This window comes from Haliotis rufescens, unplaced genomic scaffold (genome assembly GCF_023055435.1).
Source record: "Haliotis rufescens isolate VD_foot unplaced genomic scaffold, xgHalRufe1.0.p SCAF_1, whole genome shotgun sequence".
Taxonomy (NCBI): Eukaryota; Metazoa; Mollusca; class Gastropoda; order Lepetellida; family Haliotidae; genus Haliotis; species Haliotis rufescens.
Genome location: NW_025963779.1, coordinates 47,643,449 through 47,670,388, shown reverse-complemented (window position 1 = coordinate 47,670,388; position 26,940 = coordinate 47,643,449). Strand labels below are relative to the sequence as shown.

At 42.0% G+C, this 26,940-nt stretch overlaps 1 protein-coding gene across 1 annotated transcript; it reads right to left on the bottom strand.

Annotated features, from left to right (window-relative positions):
• Positions 1 to 847: 847 nt before the first annotated feature.
• On the bottom strand, positions 848 to 25,508 carry LOC124136451 (sulfotransferase 1B1-like). Its single transcript, XM_046502362.2, has 6 exons — positions 25,050 to 25,508; positions 21,889 to 22,085; positions 21,360 to 21,680; positions 16,357 to 16,460; positions 6,642 to 6,819; positions 848 to 2,114 (listed from the first exon to the last, which is right to left on the bottom strand). The coding sequence occupies exons 2-6, from the start codon at positions 22,049 to 22,051 to the stop codon at positions 1,960 to 1,962; spliced, it is 921 nt and encodes a 306-aa protein (XP_046358318.1). The 5' UTR covers positions 22,052 to 22,085; positions 25,050 to 25,508; the 3' UTR covers positions 848 to 1,959.
• Positions 25,509 to 26,940: the final 1,432 nt, after the last annotated feature.

The following is a 26,940-nucleotide window of genomic DNA, read 5'->3' as shown; positions in this document are numbered from 1 at the left end:
CCCAGACAATTCCTGGACTGCGCCGTATCCATCCCAAAACTGTCAGGAATCGTCTACGTCAGTACGAGATTCGACCACGACGCCCTGCCATACATCCCATCCCGACACACCGTCATCGAGTCAACCGTCTAAGATGGTGTCGAAATCATGTTCGCCAACCTCGAATATGGTGGAGAAATGTTGTCTTTACAGATGAATCGAGGTTCAACATTTCCCACAGTGACGGGCGCCAACGTGTCTACCGGCGTTTGGGAGAACGTTATGCACGCAACTGTATTGTGGAGAGGAATCGTTTTGGAGGTGGCTCTGTGAGGATTTGGGGTGGGATAACAGCACGGCACCGAACCCCTTTGATGGTTGTTCAGGGCAATCTCACCAGTGTTGGCTACAGAGATCAGATTCTGAGGCCTGTGGTCATTCCTTTCCTGCAACGTCATGGCCCGGGATTGACATTTTAACAGGACAACGCTCGTCCTCACACAGCTAGGGTCGCAATGGATTTCCTTCACCATAACAATGTCATGTTACTGCCATGGCCTGCAATTTCTCCAGATCTCTCCCCAATAGAGCATGTATGGGATGAAATGGAGCGCCGTCTGCGTCGTCTTCCACATCCTCCAGATAACGTCCGTGACTTGGCACAGGATTTGAGGAGGATATGGCAGGCAATTCCCCAGGCCTTCCATGCCCATTTGGTGGACTCCATGCGTCGCCGATGCACTGCTGTGATTCACGCACAGGGTGGTCATACCCGTTATTGACTTTGTGACTTTGTCTTTTGACCCCCTACTCCATTTTGATCTTCTGACGTCATCGTAACAGATGTTGTTCAGGTCCCATTGACATTTTCTTATGGTCCTATCATTCAGCTGCTACAGTGTCTGCATCATTTTGTTCTTGCCGTGTTGAATTTCAATCCAGAATATATTTTCTCCGTGCATAGTTTCTTTATGTGGCTAGTATAGATAATAAAGTCAGATTCTGACAATTTATGTGTTATACCAGAAATGTTCCATGATAGAAAGTTCGTAAAATTTATTCAGTTCATCGTGGTGAAAATCTTGGCCCTGGTCACAACACTACCTGGACTGTCCCCTGCTGGAGTGGCCAGGACGTTTTTAATGGTTGATGTTCTATGTTGTTCCAATGTGTGTCTCATCGTCTTTTCCAGCAGCATCACTGTTCCTAAAAGCCTAAGATGACGTAGTACTGGCTTCTGGGTGCCTCTCATCCCTCGGGGCATCCCTAAGATTACCGCCTTTGTAATACTATCTGGCACCAGCGCTCTCTGCTAAATGTCTCTGGTGGCAGTCAGGTCATTGGCTCCACCTATCTCTTGTATTCAGGCCATGTTGTTTTAGTGGCTTCTCCAGCAGTGTCAAGTGTCTCTAATACTTTAGAGTCTTTATCTGCTTTATTTGGACAATCACAAACTCTTGTCAGTTAACCATTCTTTCAATACATTTCAATACATACCTCCAAGGTATGAAGTAGCTTTCCATCGCTTCTTATTCATCATGTAAAGCATCTATCCTAATGATACGAAGCTATTCCATATTTGTAATAATGTCTTGTCCGATTTCATGCACATAACGTTTTGCAAGATCTCACTTCCTGTCACATTGCATATATTTCCTTTCAAAGTCTTTTATCTTCTGACACCCTGATCTGCTTGATTTTAGCAGTTCATTAAATTCAGTAGGCCCTGTGTTTAATTCATTGCTCATACAGAGTTTATGTCACCAAATTAGGGCCTTTTTTAGGCCTTGCATTTACAGTTAGAGATGGGTAAACACTGCACTAAAAGCACAGAAACACAAACCTATTTCTATCCAAAAAGTTCCCGTGTTTAGATACGGGAATCTTGATCCTTGCAAAACCTTTTGTAGAATTTCAGTAATAGAGCTAAACTTTTTGCAAAATTTACTGTAGAAATTGAAGAAGTGTGATCCTGAGTGTTTAAAGATGACCAAACTTTGTTGTCCTTAACCATGGATATCTGTCAGGGGAAACTAGAGCAGAGAAATGACTTCCTTGCAGCTTGGTGTTGATGAAGTCCTCAAACTCCTTGTTCCTGGCACCAGTGAACCAGTGTTTCCAGTCACCAACTTCACCTGAAATATACCAGTAGTCATCAAAATATCAATCAAAACACCAATATATCAACTTTAACTTTTTTGTTAACATAAATGTAAAATAGAGGTATAGTAGGAAACATATATATTATCAGAAGAACTGCATCATTGTCACATATCCAGCAGGACAGTGATAATTACACATTAGTACCACTTGAGCACTAACTTCCTGCTCCTTTACACCATCCCCATGCACTAAAAGATGCGTCCTGACTAGAAATAGCCCACAAGGTGACTCACAATGTAAACACAACCAAGTGTCGAGAGTAATTTTTTGAAAAAAGTATGTAAACAAGATCACCAAAGACCGTCAAACTTCGTATTAACTTCAATGACATACCTTGGATACCACAAATGCCTCCATCTAGATAAACATCAATAAATGTTCTGTAGTTTTATCATAAAAAATGCAATTCGTCATGTTTAAGGGTCTGCCTCAATCACACTGGGCAGAGCTTATTTAGGGTTGGAATATAAATAGCAAAGCACATGGTGTACATGTGACACATACGATGCAAATTGTATTGTGCTGTATCTATTTATGGGCAAACAGAAGCACAACAACAATTTCGGTAAAAGTAACAGTAACAATACATAAATACGAAACTGACATTAGTTACATAAGTATTAGCAACAAGATTCTTTCAGTTCAATCCAAAAATGACATAGATATATGGGTACTCTATTTGTTTAGTTTTGGTCACTATCATTCAACAGTTATACCAAACAATAACCAAATTATATTTTAAAAACTTCAATTATCAGTTTCAACTAGTGTTTTGGAAGAGACCTAATTTGAAACACCAGAAGTTGCGCCAATATGTTTTACCTTGACAACAATATATGTCACATGTATCAACATAATGCACAAAACCAACTGATAAATAAGTAGATAAATAAAAATAGATGTTTTTACCTACATTATGCTTGTCTAGATAACATTGATACATGAAAACACCCATATTCCAAGACAATTTTAATAAAGGATTTCCTTTGCTTTCACATAATTTCACACACAAAACTGAGTTTTATCATTAGATCGACATGTGTCGAATGTATTTTTTGTTCATTTGATTTGGACACAAAATTAAAAACACAATCTGGCATCACTCCCCATTTTGTCCACACCAATCCTTCATCTGCTCCTAGGTCTAATATCCGTTTCTTCAAGTCCAAGAAGATCTCTCCAAACCCTATGTCTATTCAGCTCAGTCTAGAAGTATTTGAAGTGTTTTCGAATCAATGGCTTTCTGCAACTTGGTGGGACATCATTCCCTAACAACAATTACCTGTGCTGTGTCACACATGGTTGACAAAGAAGTGTGAACAGACATCTTCGCCTTCATCTGGTTCCACAATGAAATCTGAATGTGACACTGATCCACTAATCTCAAGAATCGGCACTGAATTATTCAAAGTTTCTGTTGTACTTGCATGGGTGGGAAGAATCTCGTCGATTCAAGTTCAACGTCATCTTGAATTGGAACTTTCTCCAAGATAAAGTTATCAATGTCCTAATATACTGAACAGATAAAGAAACGTTGATTTTTGGATTATTAGGACATAATTGTGCATGGTCAAAATTGTAATTTTTCTTCATGAATATGTTTTTTAGACTTTAAAAAAAGCCAGTTTATGACATTCAACTGATAATACCGGTTGCGTTCGGTGTAACCGTTGTGAACCTTGGGAGCAAGTTGTAAGTGATGCACAGGAAAATTGAAATGCACGTGAAACATATGCCAGGGTTCTGTATAAGAACCACCTGACACCTACTGAGAATTCAGTTGCTTTCTGAAGACAGCGACCATGCCACGACTATCCTCCCAACAACGTGGTCAAGCCATCGGACGATTTAATGCCGGGCAACGTACCCAAGTCATTGCCAATGCTTTTAACTGCAGTGTACGAACCATTGAAAGACTTCGGATTCGTTACAACACCACCAACAGCACTAATGACCGTCCACGCAGTGGTCATCGCCAAGTCACAACACCAAGACAAGATCGCTTCATCCTGCGTCAACATCTGCAGGACAGATTCACCACAGCGGCACAGACAGCTCGTCAGACCATTGGCAACCGCCAGCGACCCATCAGTGCTGACACTGTTCGAAATCGGCTTGCCTCCCAGAACCTGTCTTGTCGCCGTCCACACAGGGGTCCAGTGCTCACTCCTCAATATCGTCAGCAACGTCTTGCGTGGGCCACCGAAGGACAACATTGGCGGCATCAGCAGTGGAGGACCCACGTGTTCTCAGATGAGAGTCGGTACTGCTTTTCCACCGCAGATGGCAGAGTACTAGTGTGACGAAGTAGAGGTGAATGTTTTACAGAACAGTGTGTGGTTGAAAGAGACCCGTGGGGAGGACCAAGCATTATGGTATGGGGTGCAATCGGCATCAATCACAAACTTGGACCTGTTGTCTTCCAGAATATTGGCCCAGGCGGGGGCCATGGAGTCACAGCCGCCCGTTACATCGACCAGGTTCTCCGACCCCACGTTGTACCTCATTTTGCAGGACTCCGAAACCACACCTTCCAGCATGACAACGCCCATCCACACACTGCCATAGCCACTAGGACCTTCCTCCAACAGCATAACATCAGAGTAATGCCATGGCCTTCACTCAGCCCGGACTTAAACCCAATTGAACACTTGTGGGATGACATTCAAAGACGACTAAACCAGATCCAACCGCATCCAAGAAATGCAGCAGAACTCGGTGCAGCATTCCTCAGGGTCTGGGCGCAGATTCCAATGGCGTCTGTAAACCGTTTGTGCCACTCCATGTACAGAAGATGCCAAGGCGTTATCAACGCACAAGGTGGACACACCAGATACTGACTTTCAGCCTCCATCTGTGAGGATCACGGGATCAGACCCTCGATATGACATTGCAATAACATGACTGACACTCAAACAATCCTTTGTGCCAAAGGTGGTTGTTTTCTGACAATTATGTTTTGCACTATTGACATTTGAATAAACAGTTCACTATTTTCTGTATTCTTGCGACGTTTCTTTATCTGTTCAGTACAGAAATGACCAAGGCTCCCCTGATCATCTCAAACAACTCCTCTGTCAAATTCATTGTCAGACGAAAATGCTTTGTTGCTCATATAAAAGACAAGAAATGTTGTGATGCACGCTCTGGGCGTGGTTGCTTGGAGATCGCGTGGTCGGAAAGGGCGCATACAAAAAGTTTTAGAAAACAATCCCAAATACCATGTACAGCATGTTTTTATAACAATATTCACGAAAACAATTCTTTACTTTAGCTGTTCCGTGGTACATTTCCAATACACCAGAGGGACCCATAGCTGTTCAGTGGTACATTTCCAAAATATCCGAGGGATGGATAGCTGTTTAGTGGTACAAGCCCAATGCACCAGAGGGATCAATAGCTGTTCAGTGGTACATTTCCAATATATCCGAGGGATGGATAGCTGTTCCGTGGTACATTCCCAATATACCAGAGGGATCCATAGCTGTTCCGTGGTACATTTCCAATATACCAGAGGGATCCATAGCTGTTCCGTGGTACATTCCCAATATACCAGAGGGATCCATAGCTGTTCCGTGGTACATTTCCAATATACCAGAGGGATCCATAGCTGTTCCGTGGTACATTTCCAATATACCAGAGGGATCATATCTTGACTTACATTTGTAACCAGTTATAACACTTGTCTCGAAGATTTCATTCAATTTTGTTTACATTAATTTTGGCACATTAAAATAACATTAAATTTAGATTGTGTTTGATCTGATCCCCAAACCACATCAACTCACCATAAACTCGCCTTGGAACGAACATTAGTCATAAGTGATGCAAAGTCTTCGGTCTTTGTATCAATTCCTATAAAACGTTTTGTCAGTTATGATATTGGCCATGACATTAAGTATTTTTTAACTAAAATCACCTATGGATCGGGGAGAAAATGTGTAAACAGCTGATTGCTATTTCCGGCTTATTTTACGGGACAAATACACATAAAATCTTAACCTCTGCATATGAAACATTGTCCCACATGCAGTACACAAATACCATTGAATTTGTAAATTATATTTCATTGACCAAATTTGCAAACAGCAAAACAAGCACACAAACTCCTATTGCTGCCATGACCATGATAACACACGAGATGCGCAGTAAAGCAGTGCGCATGAAAAGGGAAGTAACTGCACGCTTTATTGGATCGTATTGTTTTTAAGTAATGTAGCATTTTACTGTCGGGGTCCTGAGTTTGAGATGTGGAATATTAAAGGATTTTTTTTTTTCAAATGGAACTAAAGATGAAACTTGGGGTGGCTTTGTGATGATGCACAGGTGCCTGAGAACCAAGAATATTTTTTTTTAGCCTAACATTAGTCCGAACTACATCAACAATAATTAGGAAAAGTCAATGGTTATTTTGATTGTAATTTCGTCCTCTAAGCAGGTCCAGATACATCCCTGAATGCCTATTCAATGTGTCTAAAATGTCATATGAATATCCTCACCTTTCCTGTACATAATCTCTTTCCCACATTTGTAATAAGACACCAGTTTGTTCTCAAGTTGTTCTTTTGCAGATTTCATGGTTGTGAACTCTGTGTTTTTGGCAATGTTCTTTATCACATCTTCAGCAACATCCACTTCTAGGAAGGCAGCAAGACGCTTTATACCACCAACAGGGTCCTGAAAAGATTTTTGATGTGATCACAATAAAATTCCTACATCACAATTCCTTTTGGATTTGAATTATATATGATTCTAATCTGCAAACGTTTGTCATTGCTATCATCAGGAACATATAACTTTAACTCCTATTTGCATGAGTGACATATGACCACTACATTGGATATGACCATATGAGAAGTTTATTCAGTGTGTGTGACTTCATGTTTACACTGACAGCCATACAACAACCAGGTGTATCGCAGAATAAAAAAGTTCCTCAACAGAAGATGTGACATGAGTTTGTGTATGAACAAACTGCTCTACAAAAACATCTTTTGTTGTTTGGTTACAACAAATACATTCAAATTATATCCCCATTAGAGGAGACAGGTCTGTTGTGAACTACCTCAGTGTGTCATCCACAGTGACAGTGTATCGTAATACATTTACATCAAAAAGATATTAAAATGGTTGACACGATAAATTTATATATTTATGAGTGAGTGAGTACAGTTTTACACCTCTTTTAGCTTTATTCCAGCAATATCACAGCAGGGGACAAATTTGTTTATGAACCTGTGGCGGTTGCAAGTGTTAGTTATCATTGATCAGATGTCAGATAATTGAAAGATCATTGTAAAGATGTGTCAAAATGATACTTAGGTAAATTCATAGATTGCTGTAGACTGAAACTATCAGTAAAGACACAGATCTAGTCAATACTACGACAGTGGATGAGAATTCCTAAGTTTTGTACACTGCAATGGATCATAGCGAGGATATCGATGCATTGGCATGTAGTCAAACTCTCTGACATTTCCCAGTGTATGCAAAAAAATTCAAAATTAAGGGTTGTTCAAGGGAATTCCCAGTGGCTTCCCCACTTATGAATGTCAGTTTCGTGACCATGTTGGTTTGTTGTTTAACACCGCACTCGGCAATATTCCAGCTACATGACAATAATCGAGTCTGGACCAGACATTCCAGTGATTGATATCGTGAGCATCGATCCATGCAATTAGGATCGATGACAAGCATCAACCATGTCAGCGAGCCTGACCACCCAATCCCGTTAGTCACCTCTTACGACAAGCATAGTCGCCTTTTATGGCAAGCATGGTTTGCTGGAGACCTATTCTACCTGGATCTTCACAGGTGCCTGGCCTCTCATCCATAGATAAGCTGTAGGTTGTGTAAACTACAAATTAAAAAATGATTTCAGTATATACCCTGTAGTCACCATGTTGTGTCCTAAGGACAATTCATCATTTCTGTGCGCACATCAATACTAGTCATCAAGTACTGTTCTCACTCCAATTTTGTCATATAATCTTTGATATACTTGTAATTGACTGAATCAATTTTCATTTTAAAAAGCAGCTACTTTTTATTTTTAACACAATGAATAATTCTCCATGATATATTGCGAGACATCCTCCTGAAGCCTCAACCTTTCAGCAGGTTGTGAGATCCATCCATCAGACGGCAGATGGACAACGTGCCACAGCCATTTATTGGACCTGGCTGGTCCTCTACTGAAGATATATACGACAGGCCTATCAATGAGACAAACATGTTATTCATTAGCCCAAAGAGGTACATAGGTATTGGAGAATGAAGTGGGCAAGATTGTGAATCATCTGCAGTATGGGGAAGCCCTTCTTAAACACCAGGAATATGGGTGAATAAAAGCCTGGCTGGATGGTGTCGGCGTCCAAGATTTCCACCATATTCTTGCCAATCAGTACAAAACCCGTGGTGCTGGATCTGTGTGAAGTCTTTTGAAGTCACCCTCCTATCAGAGAAGCAGGGACAACTAGCTGAAGGAGTTGCCAGTTGATGGGCAGCTGGGGAAAGTCACTTTCATCGGCATTCCCCGCCAGAAAAGTGCCATCAGCCTTGTTCCAGTCTTTCTAAGGGGACTGGTGCTTGGGTTTCCACATGAGGCTAGGGCGCTTTCCAACATGGGATTTCCACTGTTGAGAGAATTGGGAAGACGCTTCATATTAGACGATGCCTAGCAGGACGAGTCCCAGCGACTGCTGGCGAAATACCGGCGACATCTGGTGACTTTCCAGTGTGCTCACTGAAGGTATCAGGGTATCCTCAGGTCAACAGGAACATGTTGGCAGGCGGAAAGAAGTGTCAGACAGTGCGGAAACGACGATCCGGAAACTGTCGAGCGCTTGCGACATCCTTGCTGACAGGTGGCAATATCAAATCGTCAGGTTAAGGTTGAAGCAATTGCTTCTCAAAAGCACAGATATTAGCAGATTAAAAACATCTACCGATGCAGAGGGCATCGATTCGGGCGGAAGATCTGAAGTAACCATCATCGACGTAGAGGAGGTCTCCAACATTGTACCGGCACCGATGGTGCAGGAGAAGTCGGAAACAGTTGAGGAGGACCAGTCATCATCTTCTGTTTCGCAAGTTGCTTTGAGCGCTTATCAGGAGCCTTTCTGTAAGATGCAATTTCTTCAATTGATATAAGAGAGTAAACAGAGTATCAATTGGCAAGTACAACGCATAGAATACTTTCTGCAAAAAATGTAAACAGCGCATGAGGGTAATTACCAGTAATAAATGTTAAGCATATTAAACACGTTACTGGAAAAACAGGAGAACCATGCACCCAAAAAACAACCAGAAGATAACCAAAAACATATTACGCCTAAATAATAGGAAATATGCCATAGGAAAGTTATTATCATTAAAATAAATAAGAGATTTACCAAGAGTTAAGAAAACTGTCGCAAAAATGACATCAACATGCAAAACTCGTAAACATGGGAAGAACGATAAAGCAAGATGGCTACAAATGCGGTAATGAAAAAAAAATAATTATACAACACTCCAAATAAGCGGACATATAAAGCAGAGAAAGGATATATGGAGGTAACACCTCTTGAAAATGTCAAAAGCTGATGACAATGTGAGGATGTACAAAAGTTTCAACAACAAGTCTGTCAGTAAGGCAGACTGAGAAGAATATGAGCGAGAGTGGGCCATCGTGGATAACTCGTGGGTATCGGGGCACAGGCTACAGTCTGTTTCATTGTTTTGTTCCAGCTTCTTCGTGTACATCTCACGGTTGAGGTCCTTTTACAGGCTAGGGTATCTGCACCCCAGGATCCAAACTTTGGATGAATGCATTGTGTGAGATAGGATAAGTATAAAATTTGTAAATTTTACAACAAATTGTATATTTATCTCACATGCTAAATGCCCAACCCAAAGATTTCACAAGGTTAGTTGTAAGGAAAAACTTGTGTAGGGTTGCTTCAGAAACCCTCTTTGTGATACTGAGACAGATACAGCATGAGTTTGGGTAATCATGTGTTCCGTGGTTTCACACAGGACGTCAATCAACAACCATGAACCAGGCGACGCCTATTAAGTCACGACTCACCCCATATAAGAGGAGGTGTCCACTTCAATCAACTACTGAGACATTACATGCACCTGATAGAGGTGAGCAGGTAGAAGATCTGGTCATTATTTAAAATGAAAGATATGCCACAAAGAGAATAACTTCAAGAATTAATTGAAAGATATGCAACAAAGACAATAGCTTCAAGAATTTATTGCAGTATATACAGGATACGAAATGTGGGACTGGAGCATGCTTGGCATGCACTGACTGGCTGCTGTGAGCTGTTGGGCCAGGACGAGAGCACCAACATGATAAAAACCTTGGACGTGGGGACCGAGACATCACAAAGGAGGTGGGAAGCAAAGACCATATCATATCGCCAGACACATCATTCCATGATGGCTGTGAGTGTGCAATTACTGTGCAATGCCAAGTTCGAAGACACTGCCCTCATCTCATGAGGGTTGGAAACAACTTGGGGCCAAAATTCAGCCAAAAGGAGATGGTGGTTCGATATACCTCTGAGGTTGAAGCTATCAAAAATGGGATAAAAAGATGCTTGCGTGAACAACAGGAGGCCTGAGATGCCTTGAAGTTGTCCTTCAAGGCTTGGACTGGGCAAAGCGAGAGGTCTTTCCACATCATCAGGTCCCAGTATGGATGAGAGCAGTGGAAGGGTAATAGGCAGTCAAGCTCCTTTGGGTGCTGGTTCTCAAACCTAGGAAGACTTTGTCATGTTGATCATGAATCTCAATGATTCGGGCCGTTGTAACCAGGGCGAGGCGGAAGACCATCTTGAACGTAATGAGTTTAAAGGTCTTGTCCGCAAGTGATTCATACTTGGCCAAAGATAGGTGACGAAGGATGACGTTGAGATCCCATGCTGGAGGTCTAAATTGATTGGTCCACAAGGTGGTATGAGCAAATCAAAGCCTAAAGCTCAGCGACAGTGGGTATCAAGTCGTGACAACAATGGAATTAATAGCGGCCAAATAGGGGGATAAAGTTGATCCAACCAACTGTGAAGATGTTGACCAAGAGGCGCTGCTCCGGCCCAAATATCAGCAAGGAGACCCCAGCGCAAACATTCAAATGTTGAAGCCATCTCCAAAGGTGATCATGGATCTGGATTTCACAATTGTGCTCCTGGAGCAAGATCCAGAGGAACCACTGTAATGGGTGTAGGTGTAAATGACCCCCACTAAGTGAGGGCTTGTGCCGACATCAGAAGTCTGAGTAGTTCTTTCCACTAAGCCAGAAGTAACAGCTGTCTGAGATCCAAAGTACATGTCTCTATATCTTTGCCCACAAAGATATAGAGTAGCCTGGGCACATGATCGTTCGTAGTAACGCAATGGAGTAGACTATGCAGAACCGTGGCTGAGGGTCCAGGTATTGGGAGTTGAAGTCCTTCAAGTTGAAGATCAACCTCATCTTGCTGCCGTCGTTCTTCTGAACAATGAAGATCAGGAAGCAGAAACCTGGAAAGGAAGGGGCAGGACCAAGACATTCTATTGCATGTTCCACAACTAGCATACCTAGGGCCTCCGTGGTGGCCGACATCTGGCGGAACCTTGTGCCTTGGACAAATGGTAACTATGCCATTTGAGTGGAGCCTGTAACTATCCGTCAAGATCTTTGTTACAAAAGGTTGCCTAGCAGAGTCCAGTTGGCTGCAAAGTAAGAAAGTCTTCCTTCCTGTCTGGAACAGTGGGACGGCTTGGGGAGGAACTTCCCAGTTGCACTGATCTGGAACAAAGTCCCTTGGCGAAGGAGTCAAATGGCTTGATCAACTCACCCAAGGCAGATCCAGTAGTGAAGGAGACAAACCTTGAAGATGAAGATATGGTTCCACTATTGCCACGTTGACTAAAGTCTTTCCCACGAAAAGATCCATGTTTATGGCTGTAAGCCTCACAAACGTCAGGCCGGGACATACAGAGGGTGAAGTCTGTCCTTAGTGCAATGCTGATCCTCTAGATATTGACGATGCAGCCTGAGGAGATCAGTGGAGACTTGTTATTGAATGACCTTGGCAATGTCCTCTGATTTTTCCTGAATCTTATTGGTAAATAGGAAAGGAGACGACCAAGGGAGTTGATATAACCTTACCTTGAAATGGTCTTTCTGACCTTGAAATGGTCTTTCCATAGTCAGAAATGGAGAACTCCATGCCGATGCAAAGTGGTGAGGGCACCCATGCAGTGTGACAAGAGGTCCATTACCGTCCGAAACTTTTTGTGGACCATGGACATGCCCCCAGGAACATGGACCTCTTCCATTGAGTGGGCATGAGCAACAGCCTCTGTGGTTGAGAGGATAGTTGAGGGGAAGCATGCGACTTGAGACCACAAAGCCAGAGTGTCTGTCCTCCTCAGAGGAGCAACGGGAGAGCCCTAATTTATACTCGGACCCCATGGTACCGCGGCATTCATCGTATCGCGGCATTTGTGATTTCCGATAGTTCACGCGGGACACGCCTCTTAGCGGCTGTCTATTAATGCAAATCAGTAACCAGGAAGTGCTCACTTCGTAAACAATTTCAATTTCCTCGGAATGTTCCGTCTGCTGTAAGTAAGGAGTTATTAATCCGTTGATACATATTTCTGGCATCTGTTGTAATATTGCCTTACCCCCATCTATCAATGGCCAACGATATAACCCGCAGTTCCCCAAGTAAACTTTCTCTATTGACCTGAACTAGATCATCTGCATATTCATGGCGACTAATGAGGTAACGGAAGTTACGTAGTCCGCACATTTATTCCCGCTCTGTGCCCAGAATCTATTGGGAGATCATAAGGGCCATAATGCCAAACTTAGAAATACGTTCTTCACTAGTAACCAAAACATAAATACATACTTTGGGCATACTAGGAGTGCTTTTTATATATTTATTGTTGACTTTTAACATTTTTCCATTTTGTGACAAATTATTGTCATCCAAGTTTTTTTAAACAATCTTAAAATATCATTTCTGATATTATGATGTTGACTTATAAAAATATTTTTCTCCTACTTTTCGGTAAATATGCATTGAATACCTATTGCTGATAACACATTTAGAATTTTACTTGTGCTGTCTTTGCACTTGTCTGGACAAACCACTGATGTCTGGCATGATCATATTAAGTGGTTGGTAGAATTATGTCCTCTTTTTGTCCAATTCGGACCTCCATAAACAACTTTTCTCTGTACCGCGATACGATGGAGTTCTCTCCCTTGTCAAACAGAGCGCGAGGCCCGGCTTTTACTCGGCGCTACTAATGTAAATAACGAACTTTTATCAGTAAAATATGCATTGTTAGATAGAATAAATGACATCTGATATAGAGAACACGAATAATCATAAAGGTTAGTGAGTGCATTTTGTTCCATTCAGCGTACATGACAAGTACCGCGATACCCCGAGGTTGCAGGCTACCCGCAATCCAGTAAAGCATGTCTGACGGGAGGACAACATCATAATTACTGAGAGAATAGACTGGTGACATTGGATCCCCTAGTGCAGGGGGCAACAGGTCTGAGACAATATCCAGAGCAGGAGTCCTAGTCATAGAGGAAGTAGGTAAAGTAGGAGTCTGTCTGACAGGAAGCCACGTTGATCCAGTGCCCTAGACATTACATGGACCAGCATCTGAAAGTTCGAGTTAGGTAAAGAGAATAACAATAAGACCAGTCTGTGAGTCCATATGGCTGGTAGTAGGGGAAGCAGTAAGGAGTGGCGAGTGGTGAAATGGTAAACATTCAGACCTTAAAGTAGAATGGATCCTGTATCCTTGACAACGGCGATCCCTAGGAGACCGAGGATGAACGAACAATCTGAGCTGTCATGGCGGCCTCCATATCTATAGTCTTTGTTTGTTTGTTTGTTTGTTGTTTAATGCCACACTCAGCAGTATTCCAGCTATATGATGGTGGTCTGTAAATAATCAAGTCTGGACCAGACAATCAAGTGATTGAAAACATGAGCATCTATCCACGCAATTGGGATATGAAGACATGCGTCAAATAAGTCAGTGAGTAGTCCTGATAATTACATTTAGAAGAGAAGTACCGTGGCTGACCGAGAGTGTCCTGTCTATCCACTGAACCTTGGCTGTAACAAGCTCTAGGAAAAGGGCGCTGATGCTGTTGAGTGTCCAACCTGTAATGACCTGTGAAATCAGAAGGGCTCTGGAATCCTTTTGATGAAGGGAAATCCCTTTGGTTACGGTGGTCAGACAAATCCTGGCATTCAAAAAAGGGTGAACGAGTCTGTCAGCTATGTTGAACATCATCCCTCCGACATTCTAGTGACTGGCGGTCGTTTTGAGAACTTTAATGTTCTGATGCACAATGCTGACGACCTTGTGAAGTTTGCTGATCCTCAGACTGATGGTGGTCTGGTGAAGCAGGTTAGACGTGCGAGGAACATCTACGGAGCTGACAAACTGACAATACCGCAAGCGACGACTGACTCTTGAAGACTGTTGTTTCCGTGAATGAAACATCGATATGTTGAGTTGCCAATCCAGACTGAGGACAATTCATGTGTCCAGCAGTCAAAATCATACAAGCGTTCGAGTTCTTGACGGGAAGATGTATCTATATGTGGATCTATCGATGTATCTATATGTGTTGAGATCCCTCAAGTAACAATCTGATGAAGTGGTGATCTGTTGATCCTGAGAGGTAGGATATGGTGAACTGTCGACATTGGTGTCCATCAAAGAACGGCAACCTGTGGATAACTGACAATCCATGGAGTAACGAAGATCTGGTGAAGCATGGACTACATGTCCTCAGTCGCTTACGATCTAACGAAGGATAACGATCACGTGGACGAAGATCCATTGCCAGTCGTCAATCCCTTGTTTGATGATGATCATCCTGCTGATCAATAGGGCTGTTGAAGCCGAAGAGGTGTATCTACATCTTCAGAGCCCTGCAGGGAGCTTCATGTACAGATTCACAAGCTGGGAGGGGGAGAGACAACCCACTGCTGATGGCCGAGTCTTGTCCAATGCCGGGTCAAGGGAGACACCCTTCATCTTATTAGAAATAAGGGGGGATACGGCAGACGACAGTACAGTCCAGTGGTCAGTGGAAAGCATGACAACTGTATGAGACGGTGAGCATTCACGTGCACAGGGCATGGTCTGCACAGAAGGTCGGCAGTCAAAAAGGAGGTGGAGTACAAGTCCTCTTCAACGGAAAACCATGTAATAATCGCCGAAGTGGTCTTTTCTGTTTTTTCTTTGCATGAAGATAAAGAAATGTGGGATAACACAATTCGTTTAAGTTTCTTCACGGAGGATGGACCATGCACGGAATCTTTACATGACACGTGGAGCGACAATAAGCTGCCCAAATATTTGGGATAACACTTTCTCAGTGAAGTACAGATTCTAGTACTTTTTGGGTTGTGTCACATCCGGGATTACAAAGAAAGTGCTATCCCAAATATAACATTTTTTACATGTAACATTTGTGTTCATAGCTTTTGGCCATGGGAGCCGAGCCAATTTACACTTGTCAGAGGGGTACACAAAGAAGCTGATCTAGACTACCAGTTGTCTGACTTTGTGGAAGCCTCAGTGACTGAGTGGGTTAGATGTGAGTCAGATGTTAGCTGACTTTGTGTGAATGAGGGTTCAAATGCCAGATGGAACTTAATCCAAAAAAGTACTAGAATCTGAAAGTGTTATCCCAAATTTAACATTTGTTACATTTGACCCGTTTCTAAAATGCAGTGTGTATTCATGATCAGTTGCCCATTTTTTACATTGGTCTTTCAAAACTTTTCTTCACCGTTCTCACAGGGTAAAACACTGCTGACATTGGTGATCGAAATCTGTATAGAGGGGGCTCCATAACGTATCAAAAACCCAAAGCCAAAACATTTACACGGTTCAGGTAATGTCTATAACACCAGGCAATAGAACTGAGAATGAGGGTTCTGGACATTTTAATTTTTTGAAAGTTTTAATTCAGTATCAATATCAGCTTGATGTGGAAGGAAAGTTTGAAGTGATGCAGGTTGCAGACATTACCCATTTGATGAAACCCACAAACAAGCTTACGTTGCTCACAATCCAATATTTATAATCATTGCAAATTGTTTGTTGTAGCCCAAACATCACAGGATTTGGGAAGAATGGAAAGGAATGGTAACAGTTTCCACATTGATCTGTTACCTGTTTCATGTCTTCATAACTGACAACAAGAAGTGGTGTTTCTGGATACTTCACCTTCATGGCCGACCAATATGTGATGTGCTCCCACCAGGAGTTGAAGGGAACTGAAAGTAACACCAGCAAGCCTTAATCATGTGTCCCCTTCTATCCCATTAAAATCCGGTTTAGAACACGTCTTCAGCAACCCATGCTTGCTGTAAAAATTGACTAACGGGATTGGGTAGTCAGGCTCATTGCCTTTGTTGATGCATGGCATCGTATCTTAGTTGCATAGATCGATGCTTACGACATCAATCACTGGATTGTCTGGTCCAGTGTCAATTATTTACAGACCGCTGTCATATAGCAGGACTATTGCTGATAGTGGCGTTAAAACACAACCAACCAAACATTTGTCCCCTACTGTAGGTGTTGTTACAGTCATTACAGGCCCTTTAGTTCTCATATATCAGCCAATTCCAACTTGAAGCCTACCTGGTATCCTGCATGAACGGTGTTTATGTGATCATTATCATCGGTCTCAAAACTGAATTCAGTCTTAATAAGAAGTTGGACGTTCTTCAATTCTCTTTATTCAAGCATATGTATGTAGACCATTGGCCCATATTACATTGTTACAGCAGTTACAGCTGTTTGTCATTCTAATCTACTTTCTTATGTACGAGGACAATTACACCAACAGACCACTGAGATTGAAAACTACAGATATCAAACAGAATATTGAATAAAATGGTGAAATAAGGAGCGACACTAGTTTCAGAGGAACTGTAGCACAAGCACAAGTCATGAGTTAAAACAGTTAGATTCTTCTTCAAATAGTCAATTATGTGTGACAGCTACAGTAGAGGGGACAGACTGTGTAGTGACAGCTACAGTAGAGTTGAGAGTCTAGTGACAGCTACAGTGGAGTGGAAAGACTGTGAAGTGACAGCTACAGTAGAGTGGAGAGACTGTGTAGTGACAGATACAGTAGAGTTGAGAGATTACGACAACAACAGTAGAGTGGAGAGACTAGTGACAACTACAGTAGAGTGGAGAGACTGTGACAGCTACAGTAGAAAGGAAAGACTGTGAAGTGACAGCTACAGTAGAGTTGAGAGTCTAGTGACAGCTACAGTGGAGTGGAGAGACTGTGAAGTGACAGCTACAGTAGAGCGGAGAGACTGTGTAGTGACAGCTACAGTAGAAAGGAGAGACTGTGTAGTGACAGGTACAGTAGAGCAGAAAGACTTGCAGTGACAGCTTCAGTAGAGCGGAGAGACTAGTGACAGCTACAGTAGAGTGGAGAGACTAGTGACAGCTACAGTGGAGTGGAGAGACTGTGTAGTGACAGCTACAGTGGAGTGGAGAGACTGTGTAGTGACAGCTACAGCGGAGTTGAGAGACTGTGAAGTGAAAGCTACAGAAGAAAGGAGAGACTGTACATTGACAGCTACAGTAGAGGGGAGAGACTGTGTAGTGACAGCTACAGTGGAGTGGAGAGACTGTGTAGTGACAGCTACAGTGGAGTGGAGAGACTGTGTAGTGACAGCTACAGTAGAGCGGAGAGACTAGTGACAGCTACAGTAGAGTGGAGAGACTAGTGACAGCTACAGTAGAGTGGAGAGACTAGTGACAGCTACAGTAGAGTGGAGAGACTAGTGACAGCTACAGTAGAGTGGAGAGACTAGTGACAGCTACAGTAGAGAGGAGAGACTAGTGACAGCTACAGTAGAGTGGAGAGACTAGTGACAACTACAGTAGAGTGGAGAGTTTAGTGACAGGTACAGTAGAGGGGAGAGACTGTGTAGTGACAGCTACAGTGGAGTGGAGAGACTGTGAAGTGACAGCTACAGCAGAGTGGAGAGTCTAGTGACAGCTACAGCAGAGGGGAGAGACTGTGTAGTGACAGCTACAGTAGAGCGGAAAGCTGTGCAGTGACAGCTACAGTAGAGCGGAGAGACTAGTGACAGCTACAGTAGAGTGGAGAGACTAGTGACAGCTACAGTAGAGTGGAGAGACTTTGTAGTGACAGCTACAGTGGAGTGGAGAGGCTGTGTAGTGACAGCTACAGCGGAGTTGAGAGACTGTGAAGTGAAAGCTACAGAAGAAAGGAGAGACTGTACATTGACAGCTACAGTAGAGTGGAGAGACTGTGTAGTGACAGCTACAGTGGAGTGGAGAGACTGTGTAGTGACAGCTACAGTAGAGTTGAGAGACTACGACAACTACAGTAGAGTGGAGAGACTGTGAAGTGACAGCTACAGTAGAGCGGAGAGACTAGTGACAGCTACAGTAGAGCGGAGAGACTAGTGACAGCTACAGTAGAGTGGAGAGACTAGTGACAGCTACAGTAGAGTGGAGAGACTGTGTAGTGACAGCAACAGTAGAGGGGAGAGACTGTAGTGAAAGCTACAGTAGAGTTGAGAGACTGTGAAGTGAAAGCTACAGAAGAAAGGAGAGACTAGTGACAGCTACAGTAGAGTGGAGAGACTAGTGACAGCTACAGTAGAGTGGAGAGACTGTGTAGTGACAGCTACAGTGGAGTGGAGAGACTGTGTAGTGACAGCTACAGTAGAGTTGAGAGACTACGACAACTACAGTAGAGTGGAGAGACTGTGAAGTGACATCTACAGTAGAGCGGAGAGACTAGTGACAGCTACAGTAGAGCGGAGAGACTAGTGACAGCTACGGTAGAGTGGAGAGACTAGTGACAGCTACAGTGGAGTGGAGAGACTGTGTAGTGACAGCTACAGTAGAGGGGAGAGACTGTGTAGTGAAAGCTACAGTAGAGTTGAGAGACTGTGAAGTGAAAGCTACAGAAGAAAGGAGAGACTGTACATTGACAGCTACAGTAGAGCGGAGAGACTGTGTAGTGACAGCTACAGTAGAAAGGAGAGTCTAGTGACAGCTACAGTAGAGTGGAGAGACTAGTGACAGCTACAGTAGAGTGGAGAGACTGTGTAGTGACAGCTACAGTAGAGTGGAAAGACTGTGAAGTGACAGCTACAGTAGAGTTGAGAGTCTAGTGACAGCTACAGTAGAGTGGAGAGACTGCAGTGACAGCTACAGTAGAGTGGAGAGACTTGCAGTGACAGCTACAGTAGAGTGGAGAGACTAGTGACAACTACAGTGGAGTGGAGAGACTAGTGACAGCTACAGTAGAGTGGAGAGACTGTGTAGTGACAGCTACAGTAGAGGGGAGAGACTGTGTAGTGACAGCTACAGTAGAGTGGAGAGACTGTGTAGTGACAACTACAGTGGAGTGGAGAGACTAGTGACAGCTACAGTAGAGTGGAGAGACTGTGTAGTGACAGCTACAGTAGAGTGGAGAGACTGTGTAGTGACAGCTACAGTAGAGCGGAGAGACTGTGAAGTGACAGCTACATTTGAGTTGAGAGTCTAGTGACAGCTACAGTAGAGTGGAGAGACTGTGCAGTGACAGGTACAGTAGAGTGGAGAGACTTGCAGTGACAGCTACAGTAGAGTGGAGAGACTGTGTAGTGACAGCTACAGTAGAGTGGAGAGACTAGTGACAACTACAGTGGAGTGGAGAGACTAGTGACAGCTACAGTAGAGTGGAGAGACTGTGTAATGACAGCTACAGTAGAGTGGAGAGACTGTGTAGTGACAGCTACAGTCGAGTGGAGAGACTGTGTAGTGACAGCTACAGCAGAAAGGAGACACTGTGAAGTGACAGCTACAGAAGAGTGGAGAGACTAGTGACAGCTACAGTAGAGTGGAGAGACTGTAGTGACAGCTACAGTAGAGTTGAGAGTCTAGTGACAGCTACAGTGGAGTGGAAAGACTGTGAAGTGACAGCTACAGTAGAGTGGAGAGACTGTGTAGTGACAGCTACAGTAGAGTTGAGAGATTACGACAACAACAGTAGAGTGGAGAGACTAGTGACAACTACAGTAGAGTGGAGAGACTGTGACAGCTACAGTAGAAAGGAAAGACTGTGAAGTGACAGCTACAGTAGAGTGGAGAGACTGTGAAGTGACAGCTACAGTGGAGTGGAGAGACTGTGAAGTGACAGCTACAGTAGAGCGGAGAGACTGTGTAGTGACAGCTACAGTAGAGTGGAGAGTCTAGTGACAGCTACAGTGGAGTGGAAAGACTGTGAAGTGACAGCTACAGTGGAGTGGAGAGACTGTGTAGTGACAGCTACAGTAGAGTGGAGAGACTGTGTAGTGACAGCTACAGTCGAGTGGAGAGACTGTGTAGTGACAGGTACAGTAGAGTGGAGAGACTGTGCAGTGACAGCTACAGTAGAGTGGAGAGACTGTGTAGTGACAGCTACAGTCGAGTGGAGAGACTGTGTAGTGACAGGTACAGTAGAGTGGAGAGACTGTGCAGTGACAGCTACAGTAGAGTGGAGAGACTAGTGACAGCTACAGTGGACTGGGGAAACTAGTGACAACTACAGTAGAGTGGAGAGACTGTGACAGCTACAGAAGAGTGGAGAGACACGACAACTACAGTGGAGTGGAGAGACTAGTGACAGCTACAGTAGAGTGGAGAGACTGTGACAGCTACAGTAGAGCGGAGAGACTGTGACAACTACAGTGGAGTGGAGAGACTAGTGACAGCTACAGTAGAGTGGAGAGACTGTGACAGCTACAGAAGAGTGGAGAGACACGACAACTACAGTGGAGTGGAGAGACTAGTGACAGCTACAGTAGAGTGGAGAGACTGTGACAGCTACAGTAGAGTGGAGAGACTGTGACAACTACAGTGGAGTGGAGAGACTAGTGACAGCTACAGTAGAGTGGAGAGACTGTGACAGCTACAGTAGAGTGGAGAGACTAGTGACAGCTACAGTAGAGTGGAGAGACTGTGACAGCTACAGTAGAGTGGAGAGACTACGACAACTACAGTAGAGTGGAGAGACTGTGACAGCTACAGTAGAGTGGAGAGACAAGTGACAGCTACAGTAGATGATGAAGACAGTGACACACCACACAGATGAGGACACACTGATGAATTATGAAGACACACAATGCATCAATAACTGCACCTACCTTTTCCTTCGAGAAACAAAGGGACAAAATCACTGAAGTGTCCTTCATAATCCAGTCCTTTCAACTGTGTAAGGTGATGGTAATATGAAACACAAATGTCTTTAGGGTCACGAACCAAATATACTATCTTACACCCCATGTGAAAGATTTCCTCAGGGAGTTCCACCGAATATCTGTGAGTTGTCAATGTCCTCGGTGATGCCTGTCTCTCCAGATCATCCAATTTCATAAAATCTGTTATATGACCTTCCATGAGCTCCTGAATTGGTGTTGAGGCCCCTGATCTCAGCATTGCTACAATTTCCCAAATCCAGTGAAAGCCTGTACAAAACATTTAGATCAAATTAGCAAAGTACATGTTACTTTCAATGTCATTCCTGTATGCCCCTACATAATCTGAATACTCACAAGTGATTAAATATTCATATGGGGAAGTGATAGATTTAAACTTTTGTGTTCCTAGCACAACTGAGAAAAATAACATAAAACCGAAAATACTTGTAGTTGGTACTTTCAGGCCAGGTCTCACCAGATTTGGGGTATGAACAAATATATACATCATCACATCTGGTATTCATGGTCCTGAGGGAATGCCAGTGGTCAGGGGAAGCAGAGGCGGTCAGGTATCGGCCATCCACATCCATCAGGGTCATGGAACACCCTCCAGCATCTGGGAACTTCACAACACTCATTGTTTGGAATGGTACCAACCAAATGTCAGTATTCCTGCAAAATGAAACCAATGCATCTTTGATCTGAAGTCATTACTTCTAAAACTGCTGAGTAATATATATGTACAGAATGGATTTCCTGCAAAATACAGGCTCAGGAACAAACCTTCCTGTAACTTAATAAATCTGCTAGAATACTGAGAAAAACCTGTTGTTATGTTAAAATGAACACTTAGAGCATAATCATGATAGCAAGAGGGCTCAATAACTTTTAGAATAAAGTTGCAATACTTTGGAAGAGTTGATTGAGATTAAAGGGCCGCTAACCCCTGGCTTCTTCCCGCAGTCTAACACTGCCTGCTGGGGTTCACTAGCTGCCGTGAGTCAATTTGCTAGGAAACGCAAATGAGCATGACAAGACAATGAGCTACCGTCTGTAAAGACATCATACATAAACTTGGAGGCAAATCTTTGCCCATTTCTGAACACTGATTGGTTACCCGTGATCTATGAAGATTTCAACATTTCAAAGGATTCATGACTTTTTAATTCATTTCATTAACCTAAACAGACAAAAAGAACGATGGCAGCTCATCGGATGTCGTTATTATTTCAAAATACCTGTGATGGTTATAGTTTCAGTGGAAGCATTTTTGGATTGCTTGGATCATAGGATTACAACTCCCTTGTTGTCATCCATGTATCCTGGTATAACTCTACACCTGTGTATTTGTCCTCATTCACTTGATGCTCAGTTAATGAATTTTTCACAGGTAGGATTAGTGGCAGCACCACTCAGATTACCTGACAAAGGTTCCCAATTGACATTTCTTGCGTCTGGGGTAAAATCATAAATCTTTTATTGCGTCATTAATATCATTATTATATCTTAATCCAAGTCTGAAGTAGGGTGTAATGTATGTTATGTAATATGAACGTGACAGCGCAGCAGGAGAGGAATGGTCAGTTGAGTTACAAAAAAAACATCCATCAAAGGATTAACCGAAAATATGATGACTGATTAATGACCATTATCTTGCACAGTGGATTTGTCAAAAGTAAATGTTTACATGTGTAAGATTACTAAAGCAGACAGAATACCCCCAAAGGGTTAAGCAATAATATGTTGATTGTTCATTGTTATCTAACTCAATGGATTTTTATAAAGAACCGTGATCATCATGAAAATAGTTGTCATGTGTGCTATCTCAGCTGACCAATGAGACTTGACACCTATGTGAAACACCTGAAACAAACTTACGTGATCAGTTGAGAAACAAGCATGAGTTATAATATCAATATTTTAAAATATTAGAGTGTTACAAAGGCATGTGTCATCAACAAGTTTCTTTATACAGCTCCAGACGTATGGGGTATTGTTCTTTTAAGTGGAAATTTATGGATACAATCCTCGATCAAGGTAACTGCCTAATATCATACCTATAACTTTGTTCTGTTGTAATTACAATCTTTGCATTTTGTTCAATCAATTGCTGTTGCATTGAACAGAATCATGTTTGATGAAATGTGGACCTGGTGTATGCAACTGATGGGGGTTGCCGTACATCATTATGGAACTCATGATGATGTTTGATTTTTGATGTTTATGAATTGCTGGTCATAAAGAGGCAACTAAATTGGATGAGGTGTTCAGGCTCTGTGATTCTGTGACTGATGACTCATCGCACCTACTGGTATGAATCGTTCATTAGGTTTTCAGTCAATAGTTCTCAATTACAATTCTGTGAATTATCTGGAATATTGCTAGACTGCAGTATACTGGATACCTTCTGCCAATTTGGCTTTGATATTCAGTTTCATGGTTTAATCATATTAAACCAAACAAATGTATACAGTGTCATTTTTTCTGCTTATTTTGAGCTTTATACCTCTACTTTTCAAACAGACACTCTGTCGTATGCCCATGTATTAGAAGCATCACACAAATACGGCCAACAGGTATCCTGTATAATGCAAGTGTATCTTATGTTACCACTTGAAACCCATGAACAAAGGTGCTGACAAATCCAGGATCACATTTAGGGCAAATCCATGTTTTAAACCCGAAACAGAAGAACCTGGCAATGGTAAAGGATGCAACAAATTGCATGACATTAGAGTACTGAAACAACTGTACCAACCTAAATTGTTATGAATTCTCTGAAACTTTTGGTTAAGGTGTGCTATGAAAAGGTGTTCACCAAGAAAAGAATTCATACACTGTAATCAACGCCTACAGATGCTTGTGTTTGTTTGTTTGTTTGTTGTTTAACGCTGCATTCAGCAATATTCCAGCTATATGATGGCGGTCTGTAAATAATCGAGCCTGAATGAAACAATCTATTGATTGACATCATAAGCATTGATCTACGCACTTGGGATGCGATGTCATACATCAACCAAGTCAGCGGGCCTGACCACCCGATCCCATAAGATGTCTCTTACGACAAGCGATGGGTTTCTGAAGATCTATTCTAACCTGGATCTTCACGGACCGGAAGCTTTGTGGGCCCCAATTTATGGATTATGTCACACTAACAATAGTTTTTCAAATAATATCAATAATATAAGCTTCGTTTCCTTCACGTTTAAGCCCTCTAGAAGTTTTCTATTAATTCTCAGAGGAACATTCTTGAAAAAAATGTTTGAATTTTGGTCTAATTAAATATTTTAACATATTTCTGGTAAACAATAATGACTGTTGCAATGTCATCTACAATAACTGGAGTTAACTGTGCTCACGATGGTTGAAAGGAATACGAAACTACTAATATCAAATTAACATGCAAAGTCAAAATTGAGAAATGCCAATCTTAATTCCAATGCTTCACCTCACCTTTTTGGAAGTTTTGGAAATTAATACTGCACTGCCAGTAGCGAATAAGCTATTAGTAGTGGCTAAACTTTTGTGCATCTATTGTTTTATTTATTCAAATTATCATGCCTTCACTGTATACAGATCAAATTAATTCACGGCCGTTTTGACTGTTTTTACGCGATGTCTATTTTGACGTGTTACCGTTTCAACTGGGCCGTCTAACGTTGGTATTTCTTCTGGTGTCTGTTACCAACAGAGTGTAAGTCCACTGAAATATACACTGATACCGCACACTGTTGGCACGTCAGATATGATCATATAGAACAATCCGTAGAATATTCAGACCAAATCAGTTGTTTCGTGGAATTTTTATATCTTCTAGGATACCCCAGAGACCATATAATAGAGGGACGGCCCTCACCAACAGTTTATCATGAACCATCAGCGCTACGGTCTGGCATGTAACTGATACACCCCGACACCCTGCTGTTAACCTCTCTGTACCGCTGCAGATGCGCAATAGATGCGCAGACATTCACGACTGACCATTCTGGTAACCACGTAAACAATATTACATAATATCCGGGGTAAGAGTTAATTCCCTTAGCCGAGATTTCTCCGACTACGACCAGCGACAATCCAATAAAAGGACGTCCCTTAGCGGATTACAAAGATTTTTGTATGATATCTCTCATTAGCACATGTCAGTTGGCTGCAAACTATTTGCTGAACATGTGTGTCTTCCGGGACATTTATTTCAATTTACATATCTCATTTTATGCTGCAATTGTTAACTATTATAAATAAACAAATATACCAAATCTACTACGAACGCCACAGAAAACTACGATCCGGTAAATTGCACAGGAACTCAGGAAGTGTAAATAAAACTCATTCAGAAGCAGGGAAGACACTTGTAACATATCACCCTATTCCCGATGTTCACAAAATATATCTCCAGATTAACTTCATATCTTATATTAAGTCCAGACTAGATTTACTTGCAAAAATGCATGATCACCGACTGGTGTAAATGCTTTACTATTAGCCAGAAAAAAAATGACGCCATATTAATGTTTTTATTTCATGTAAATTCGCTACTATTTTATAATGCTAATAGTTCCAATGAATTAAAAATACACATTAAACTACGAGCGTTGTTAAATGAATTTTCGATGTGTTTGACAATGGGCTTCGAAAGAATCAAATGTTATTGGTTAATGCCAGTTTGGGGCTAGCAGTGATAATAGGGTTTGCCGGAGCGAGATAAGTTTGACACCTTCGACCTTGTTGTCTGGAACTTCTCTCCCGACGACTGCCGATATAATCCTTCTTTTTTCTTGGCATTTACAAAGCAAATGATAATTTTATAATACAAATATTTCATGTAACGGATTTTTATTTTTGTATGATGTTTTCATTGTTGTGTAAATACACAAAGTAAGTAGTACCTTCATCATATTTACATTATTATGATTGGGTTTAGGCCAAGATCATTTTGCTCATAATCAATATTTACACGGCATAAAATAAATAATTGATTAAATGTAGTCATGATTAATACAGACAAAATCTTCAGAAGATAACAAATATGTAGTATTGTAGTATGTAGTATATGCGCGATATGTGATAGAAGCCTAACTGAAACAAAGTTAAACTTACGAAAAAATGGCGAAAGCAAAGGTAAAAAAAATACGCGTCTTACAAAAACAATTCTAATATCATACAATATAAGTCACTTTGTATAATGTTTCAAAAGATATATGCGGATGATAATCACAGACAAAATGCATGTTATTTCGTCTGCTATATGGTAATTTAATTTAAAATATGTGACGTAAAATATGGCCTTGCGCCAAAAATCATACCAAAAAAACTACCGATCGTACCTAAATAACTTTGGTACCAAGCCAAAGGGGAAATCGTGATGAATGTAAAACTATTTAATTCAGGACCGATGATAGGAACACATTCGTCTGAAAGCATGCGGAAATTAAGAGTTGTGGTGTAATTATTTCGGGAAAAGTCAGATTTAGTCCCATTTCTGGAGTCAAAATCTGAAATATCGCATCCGCCCTAAATTTGTAAATGG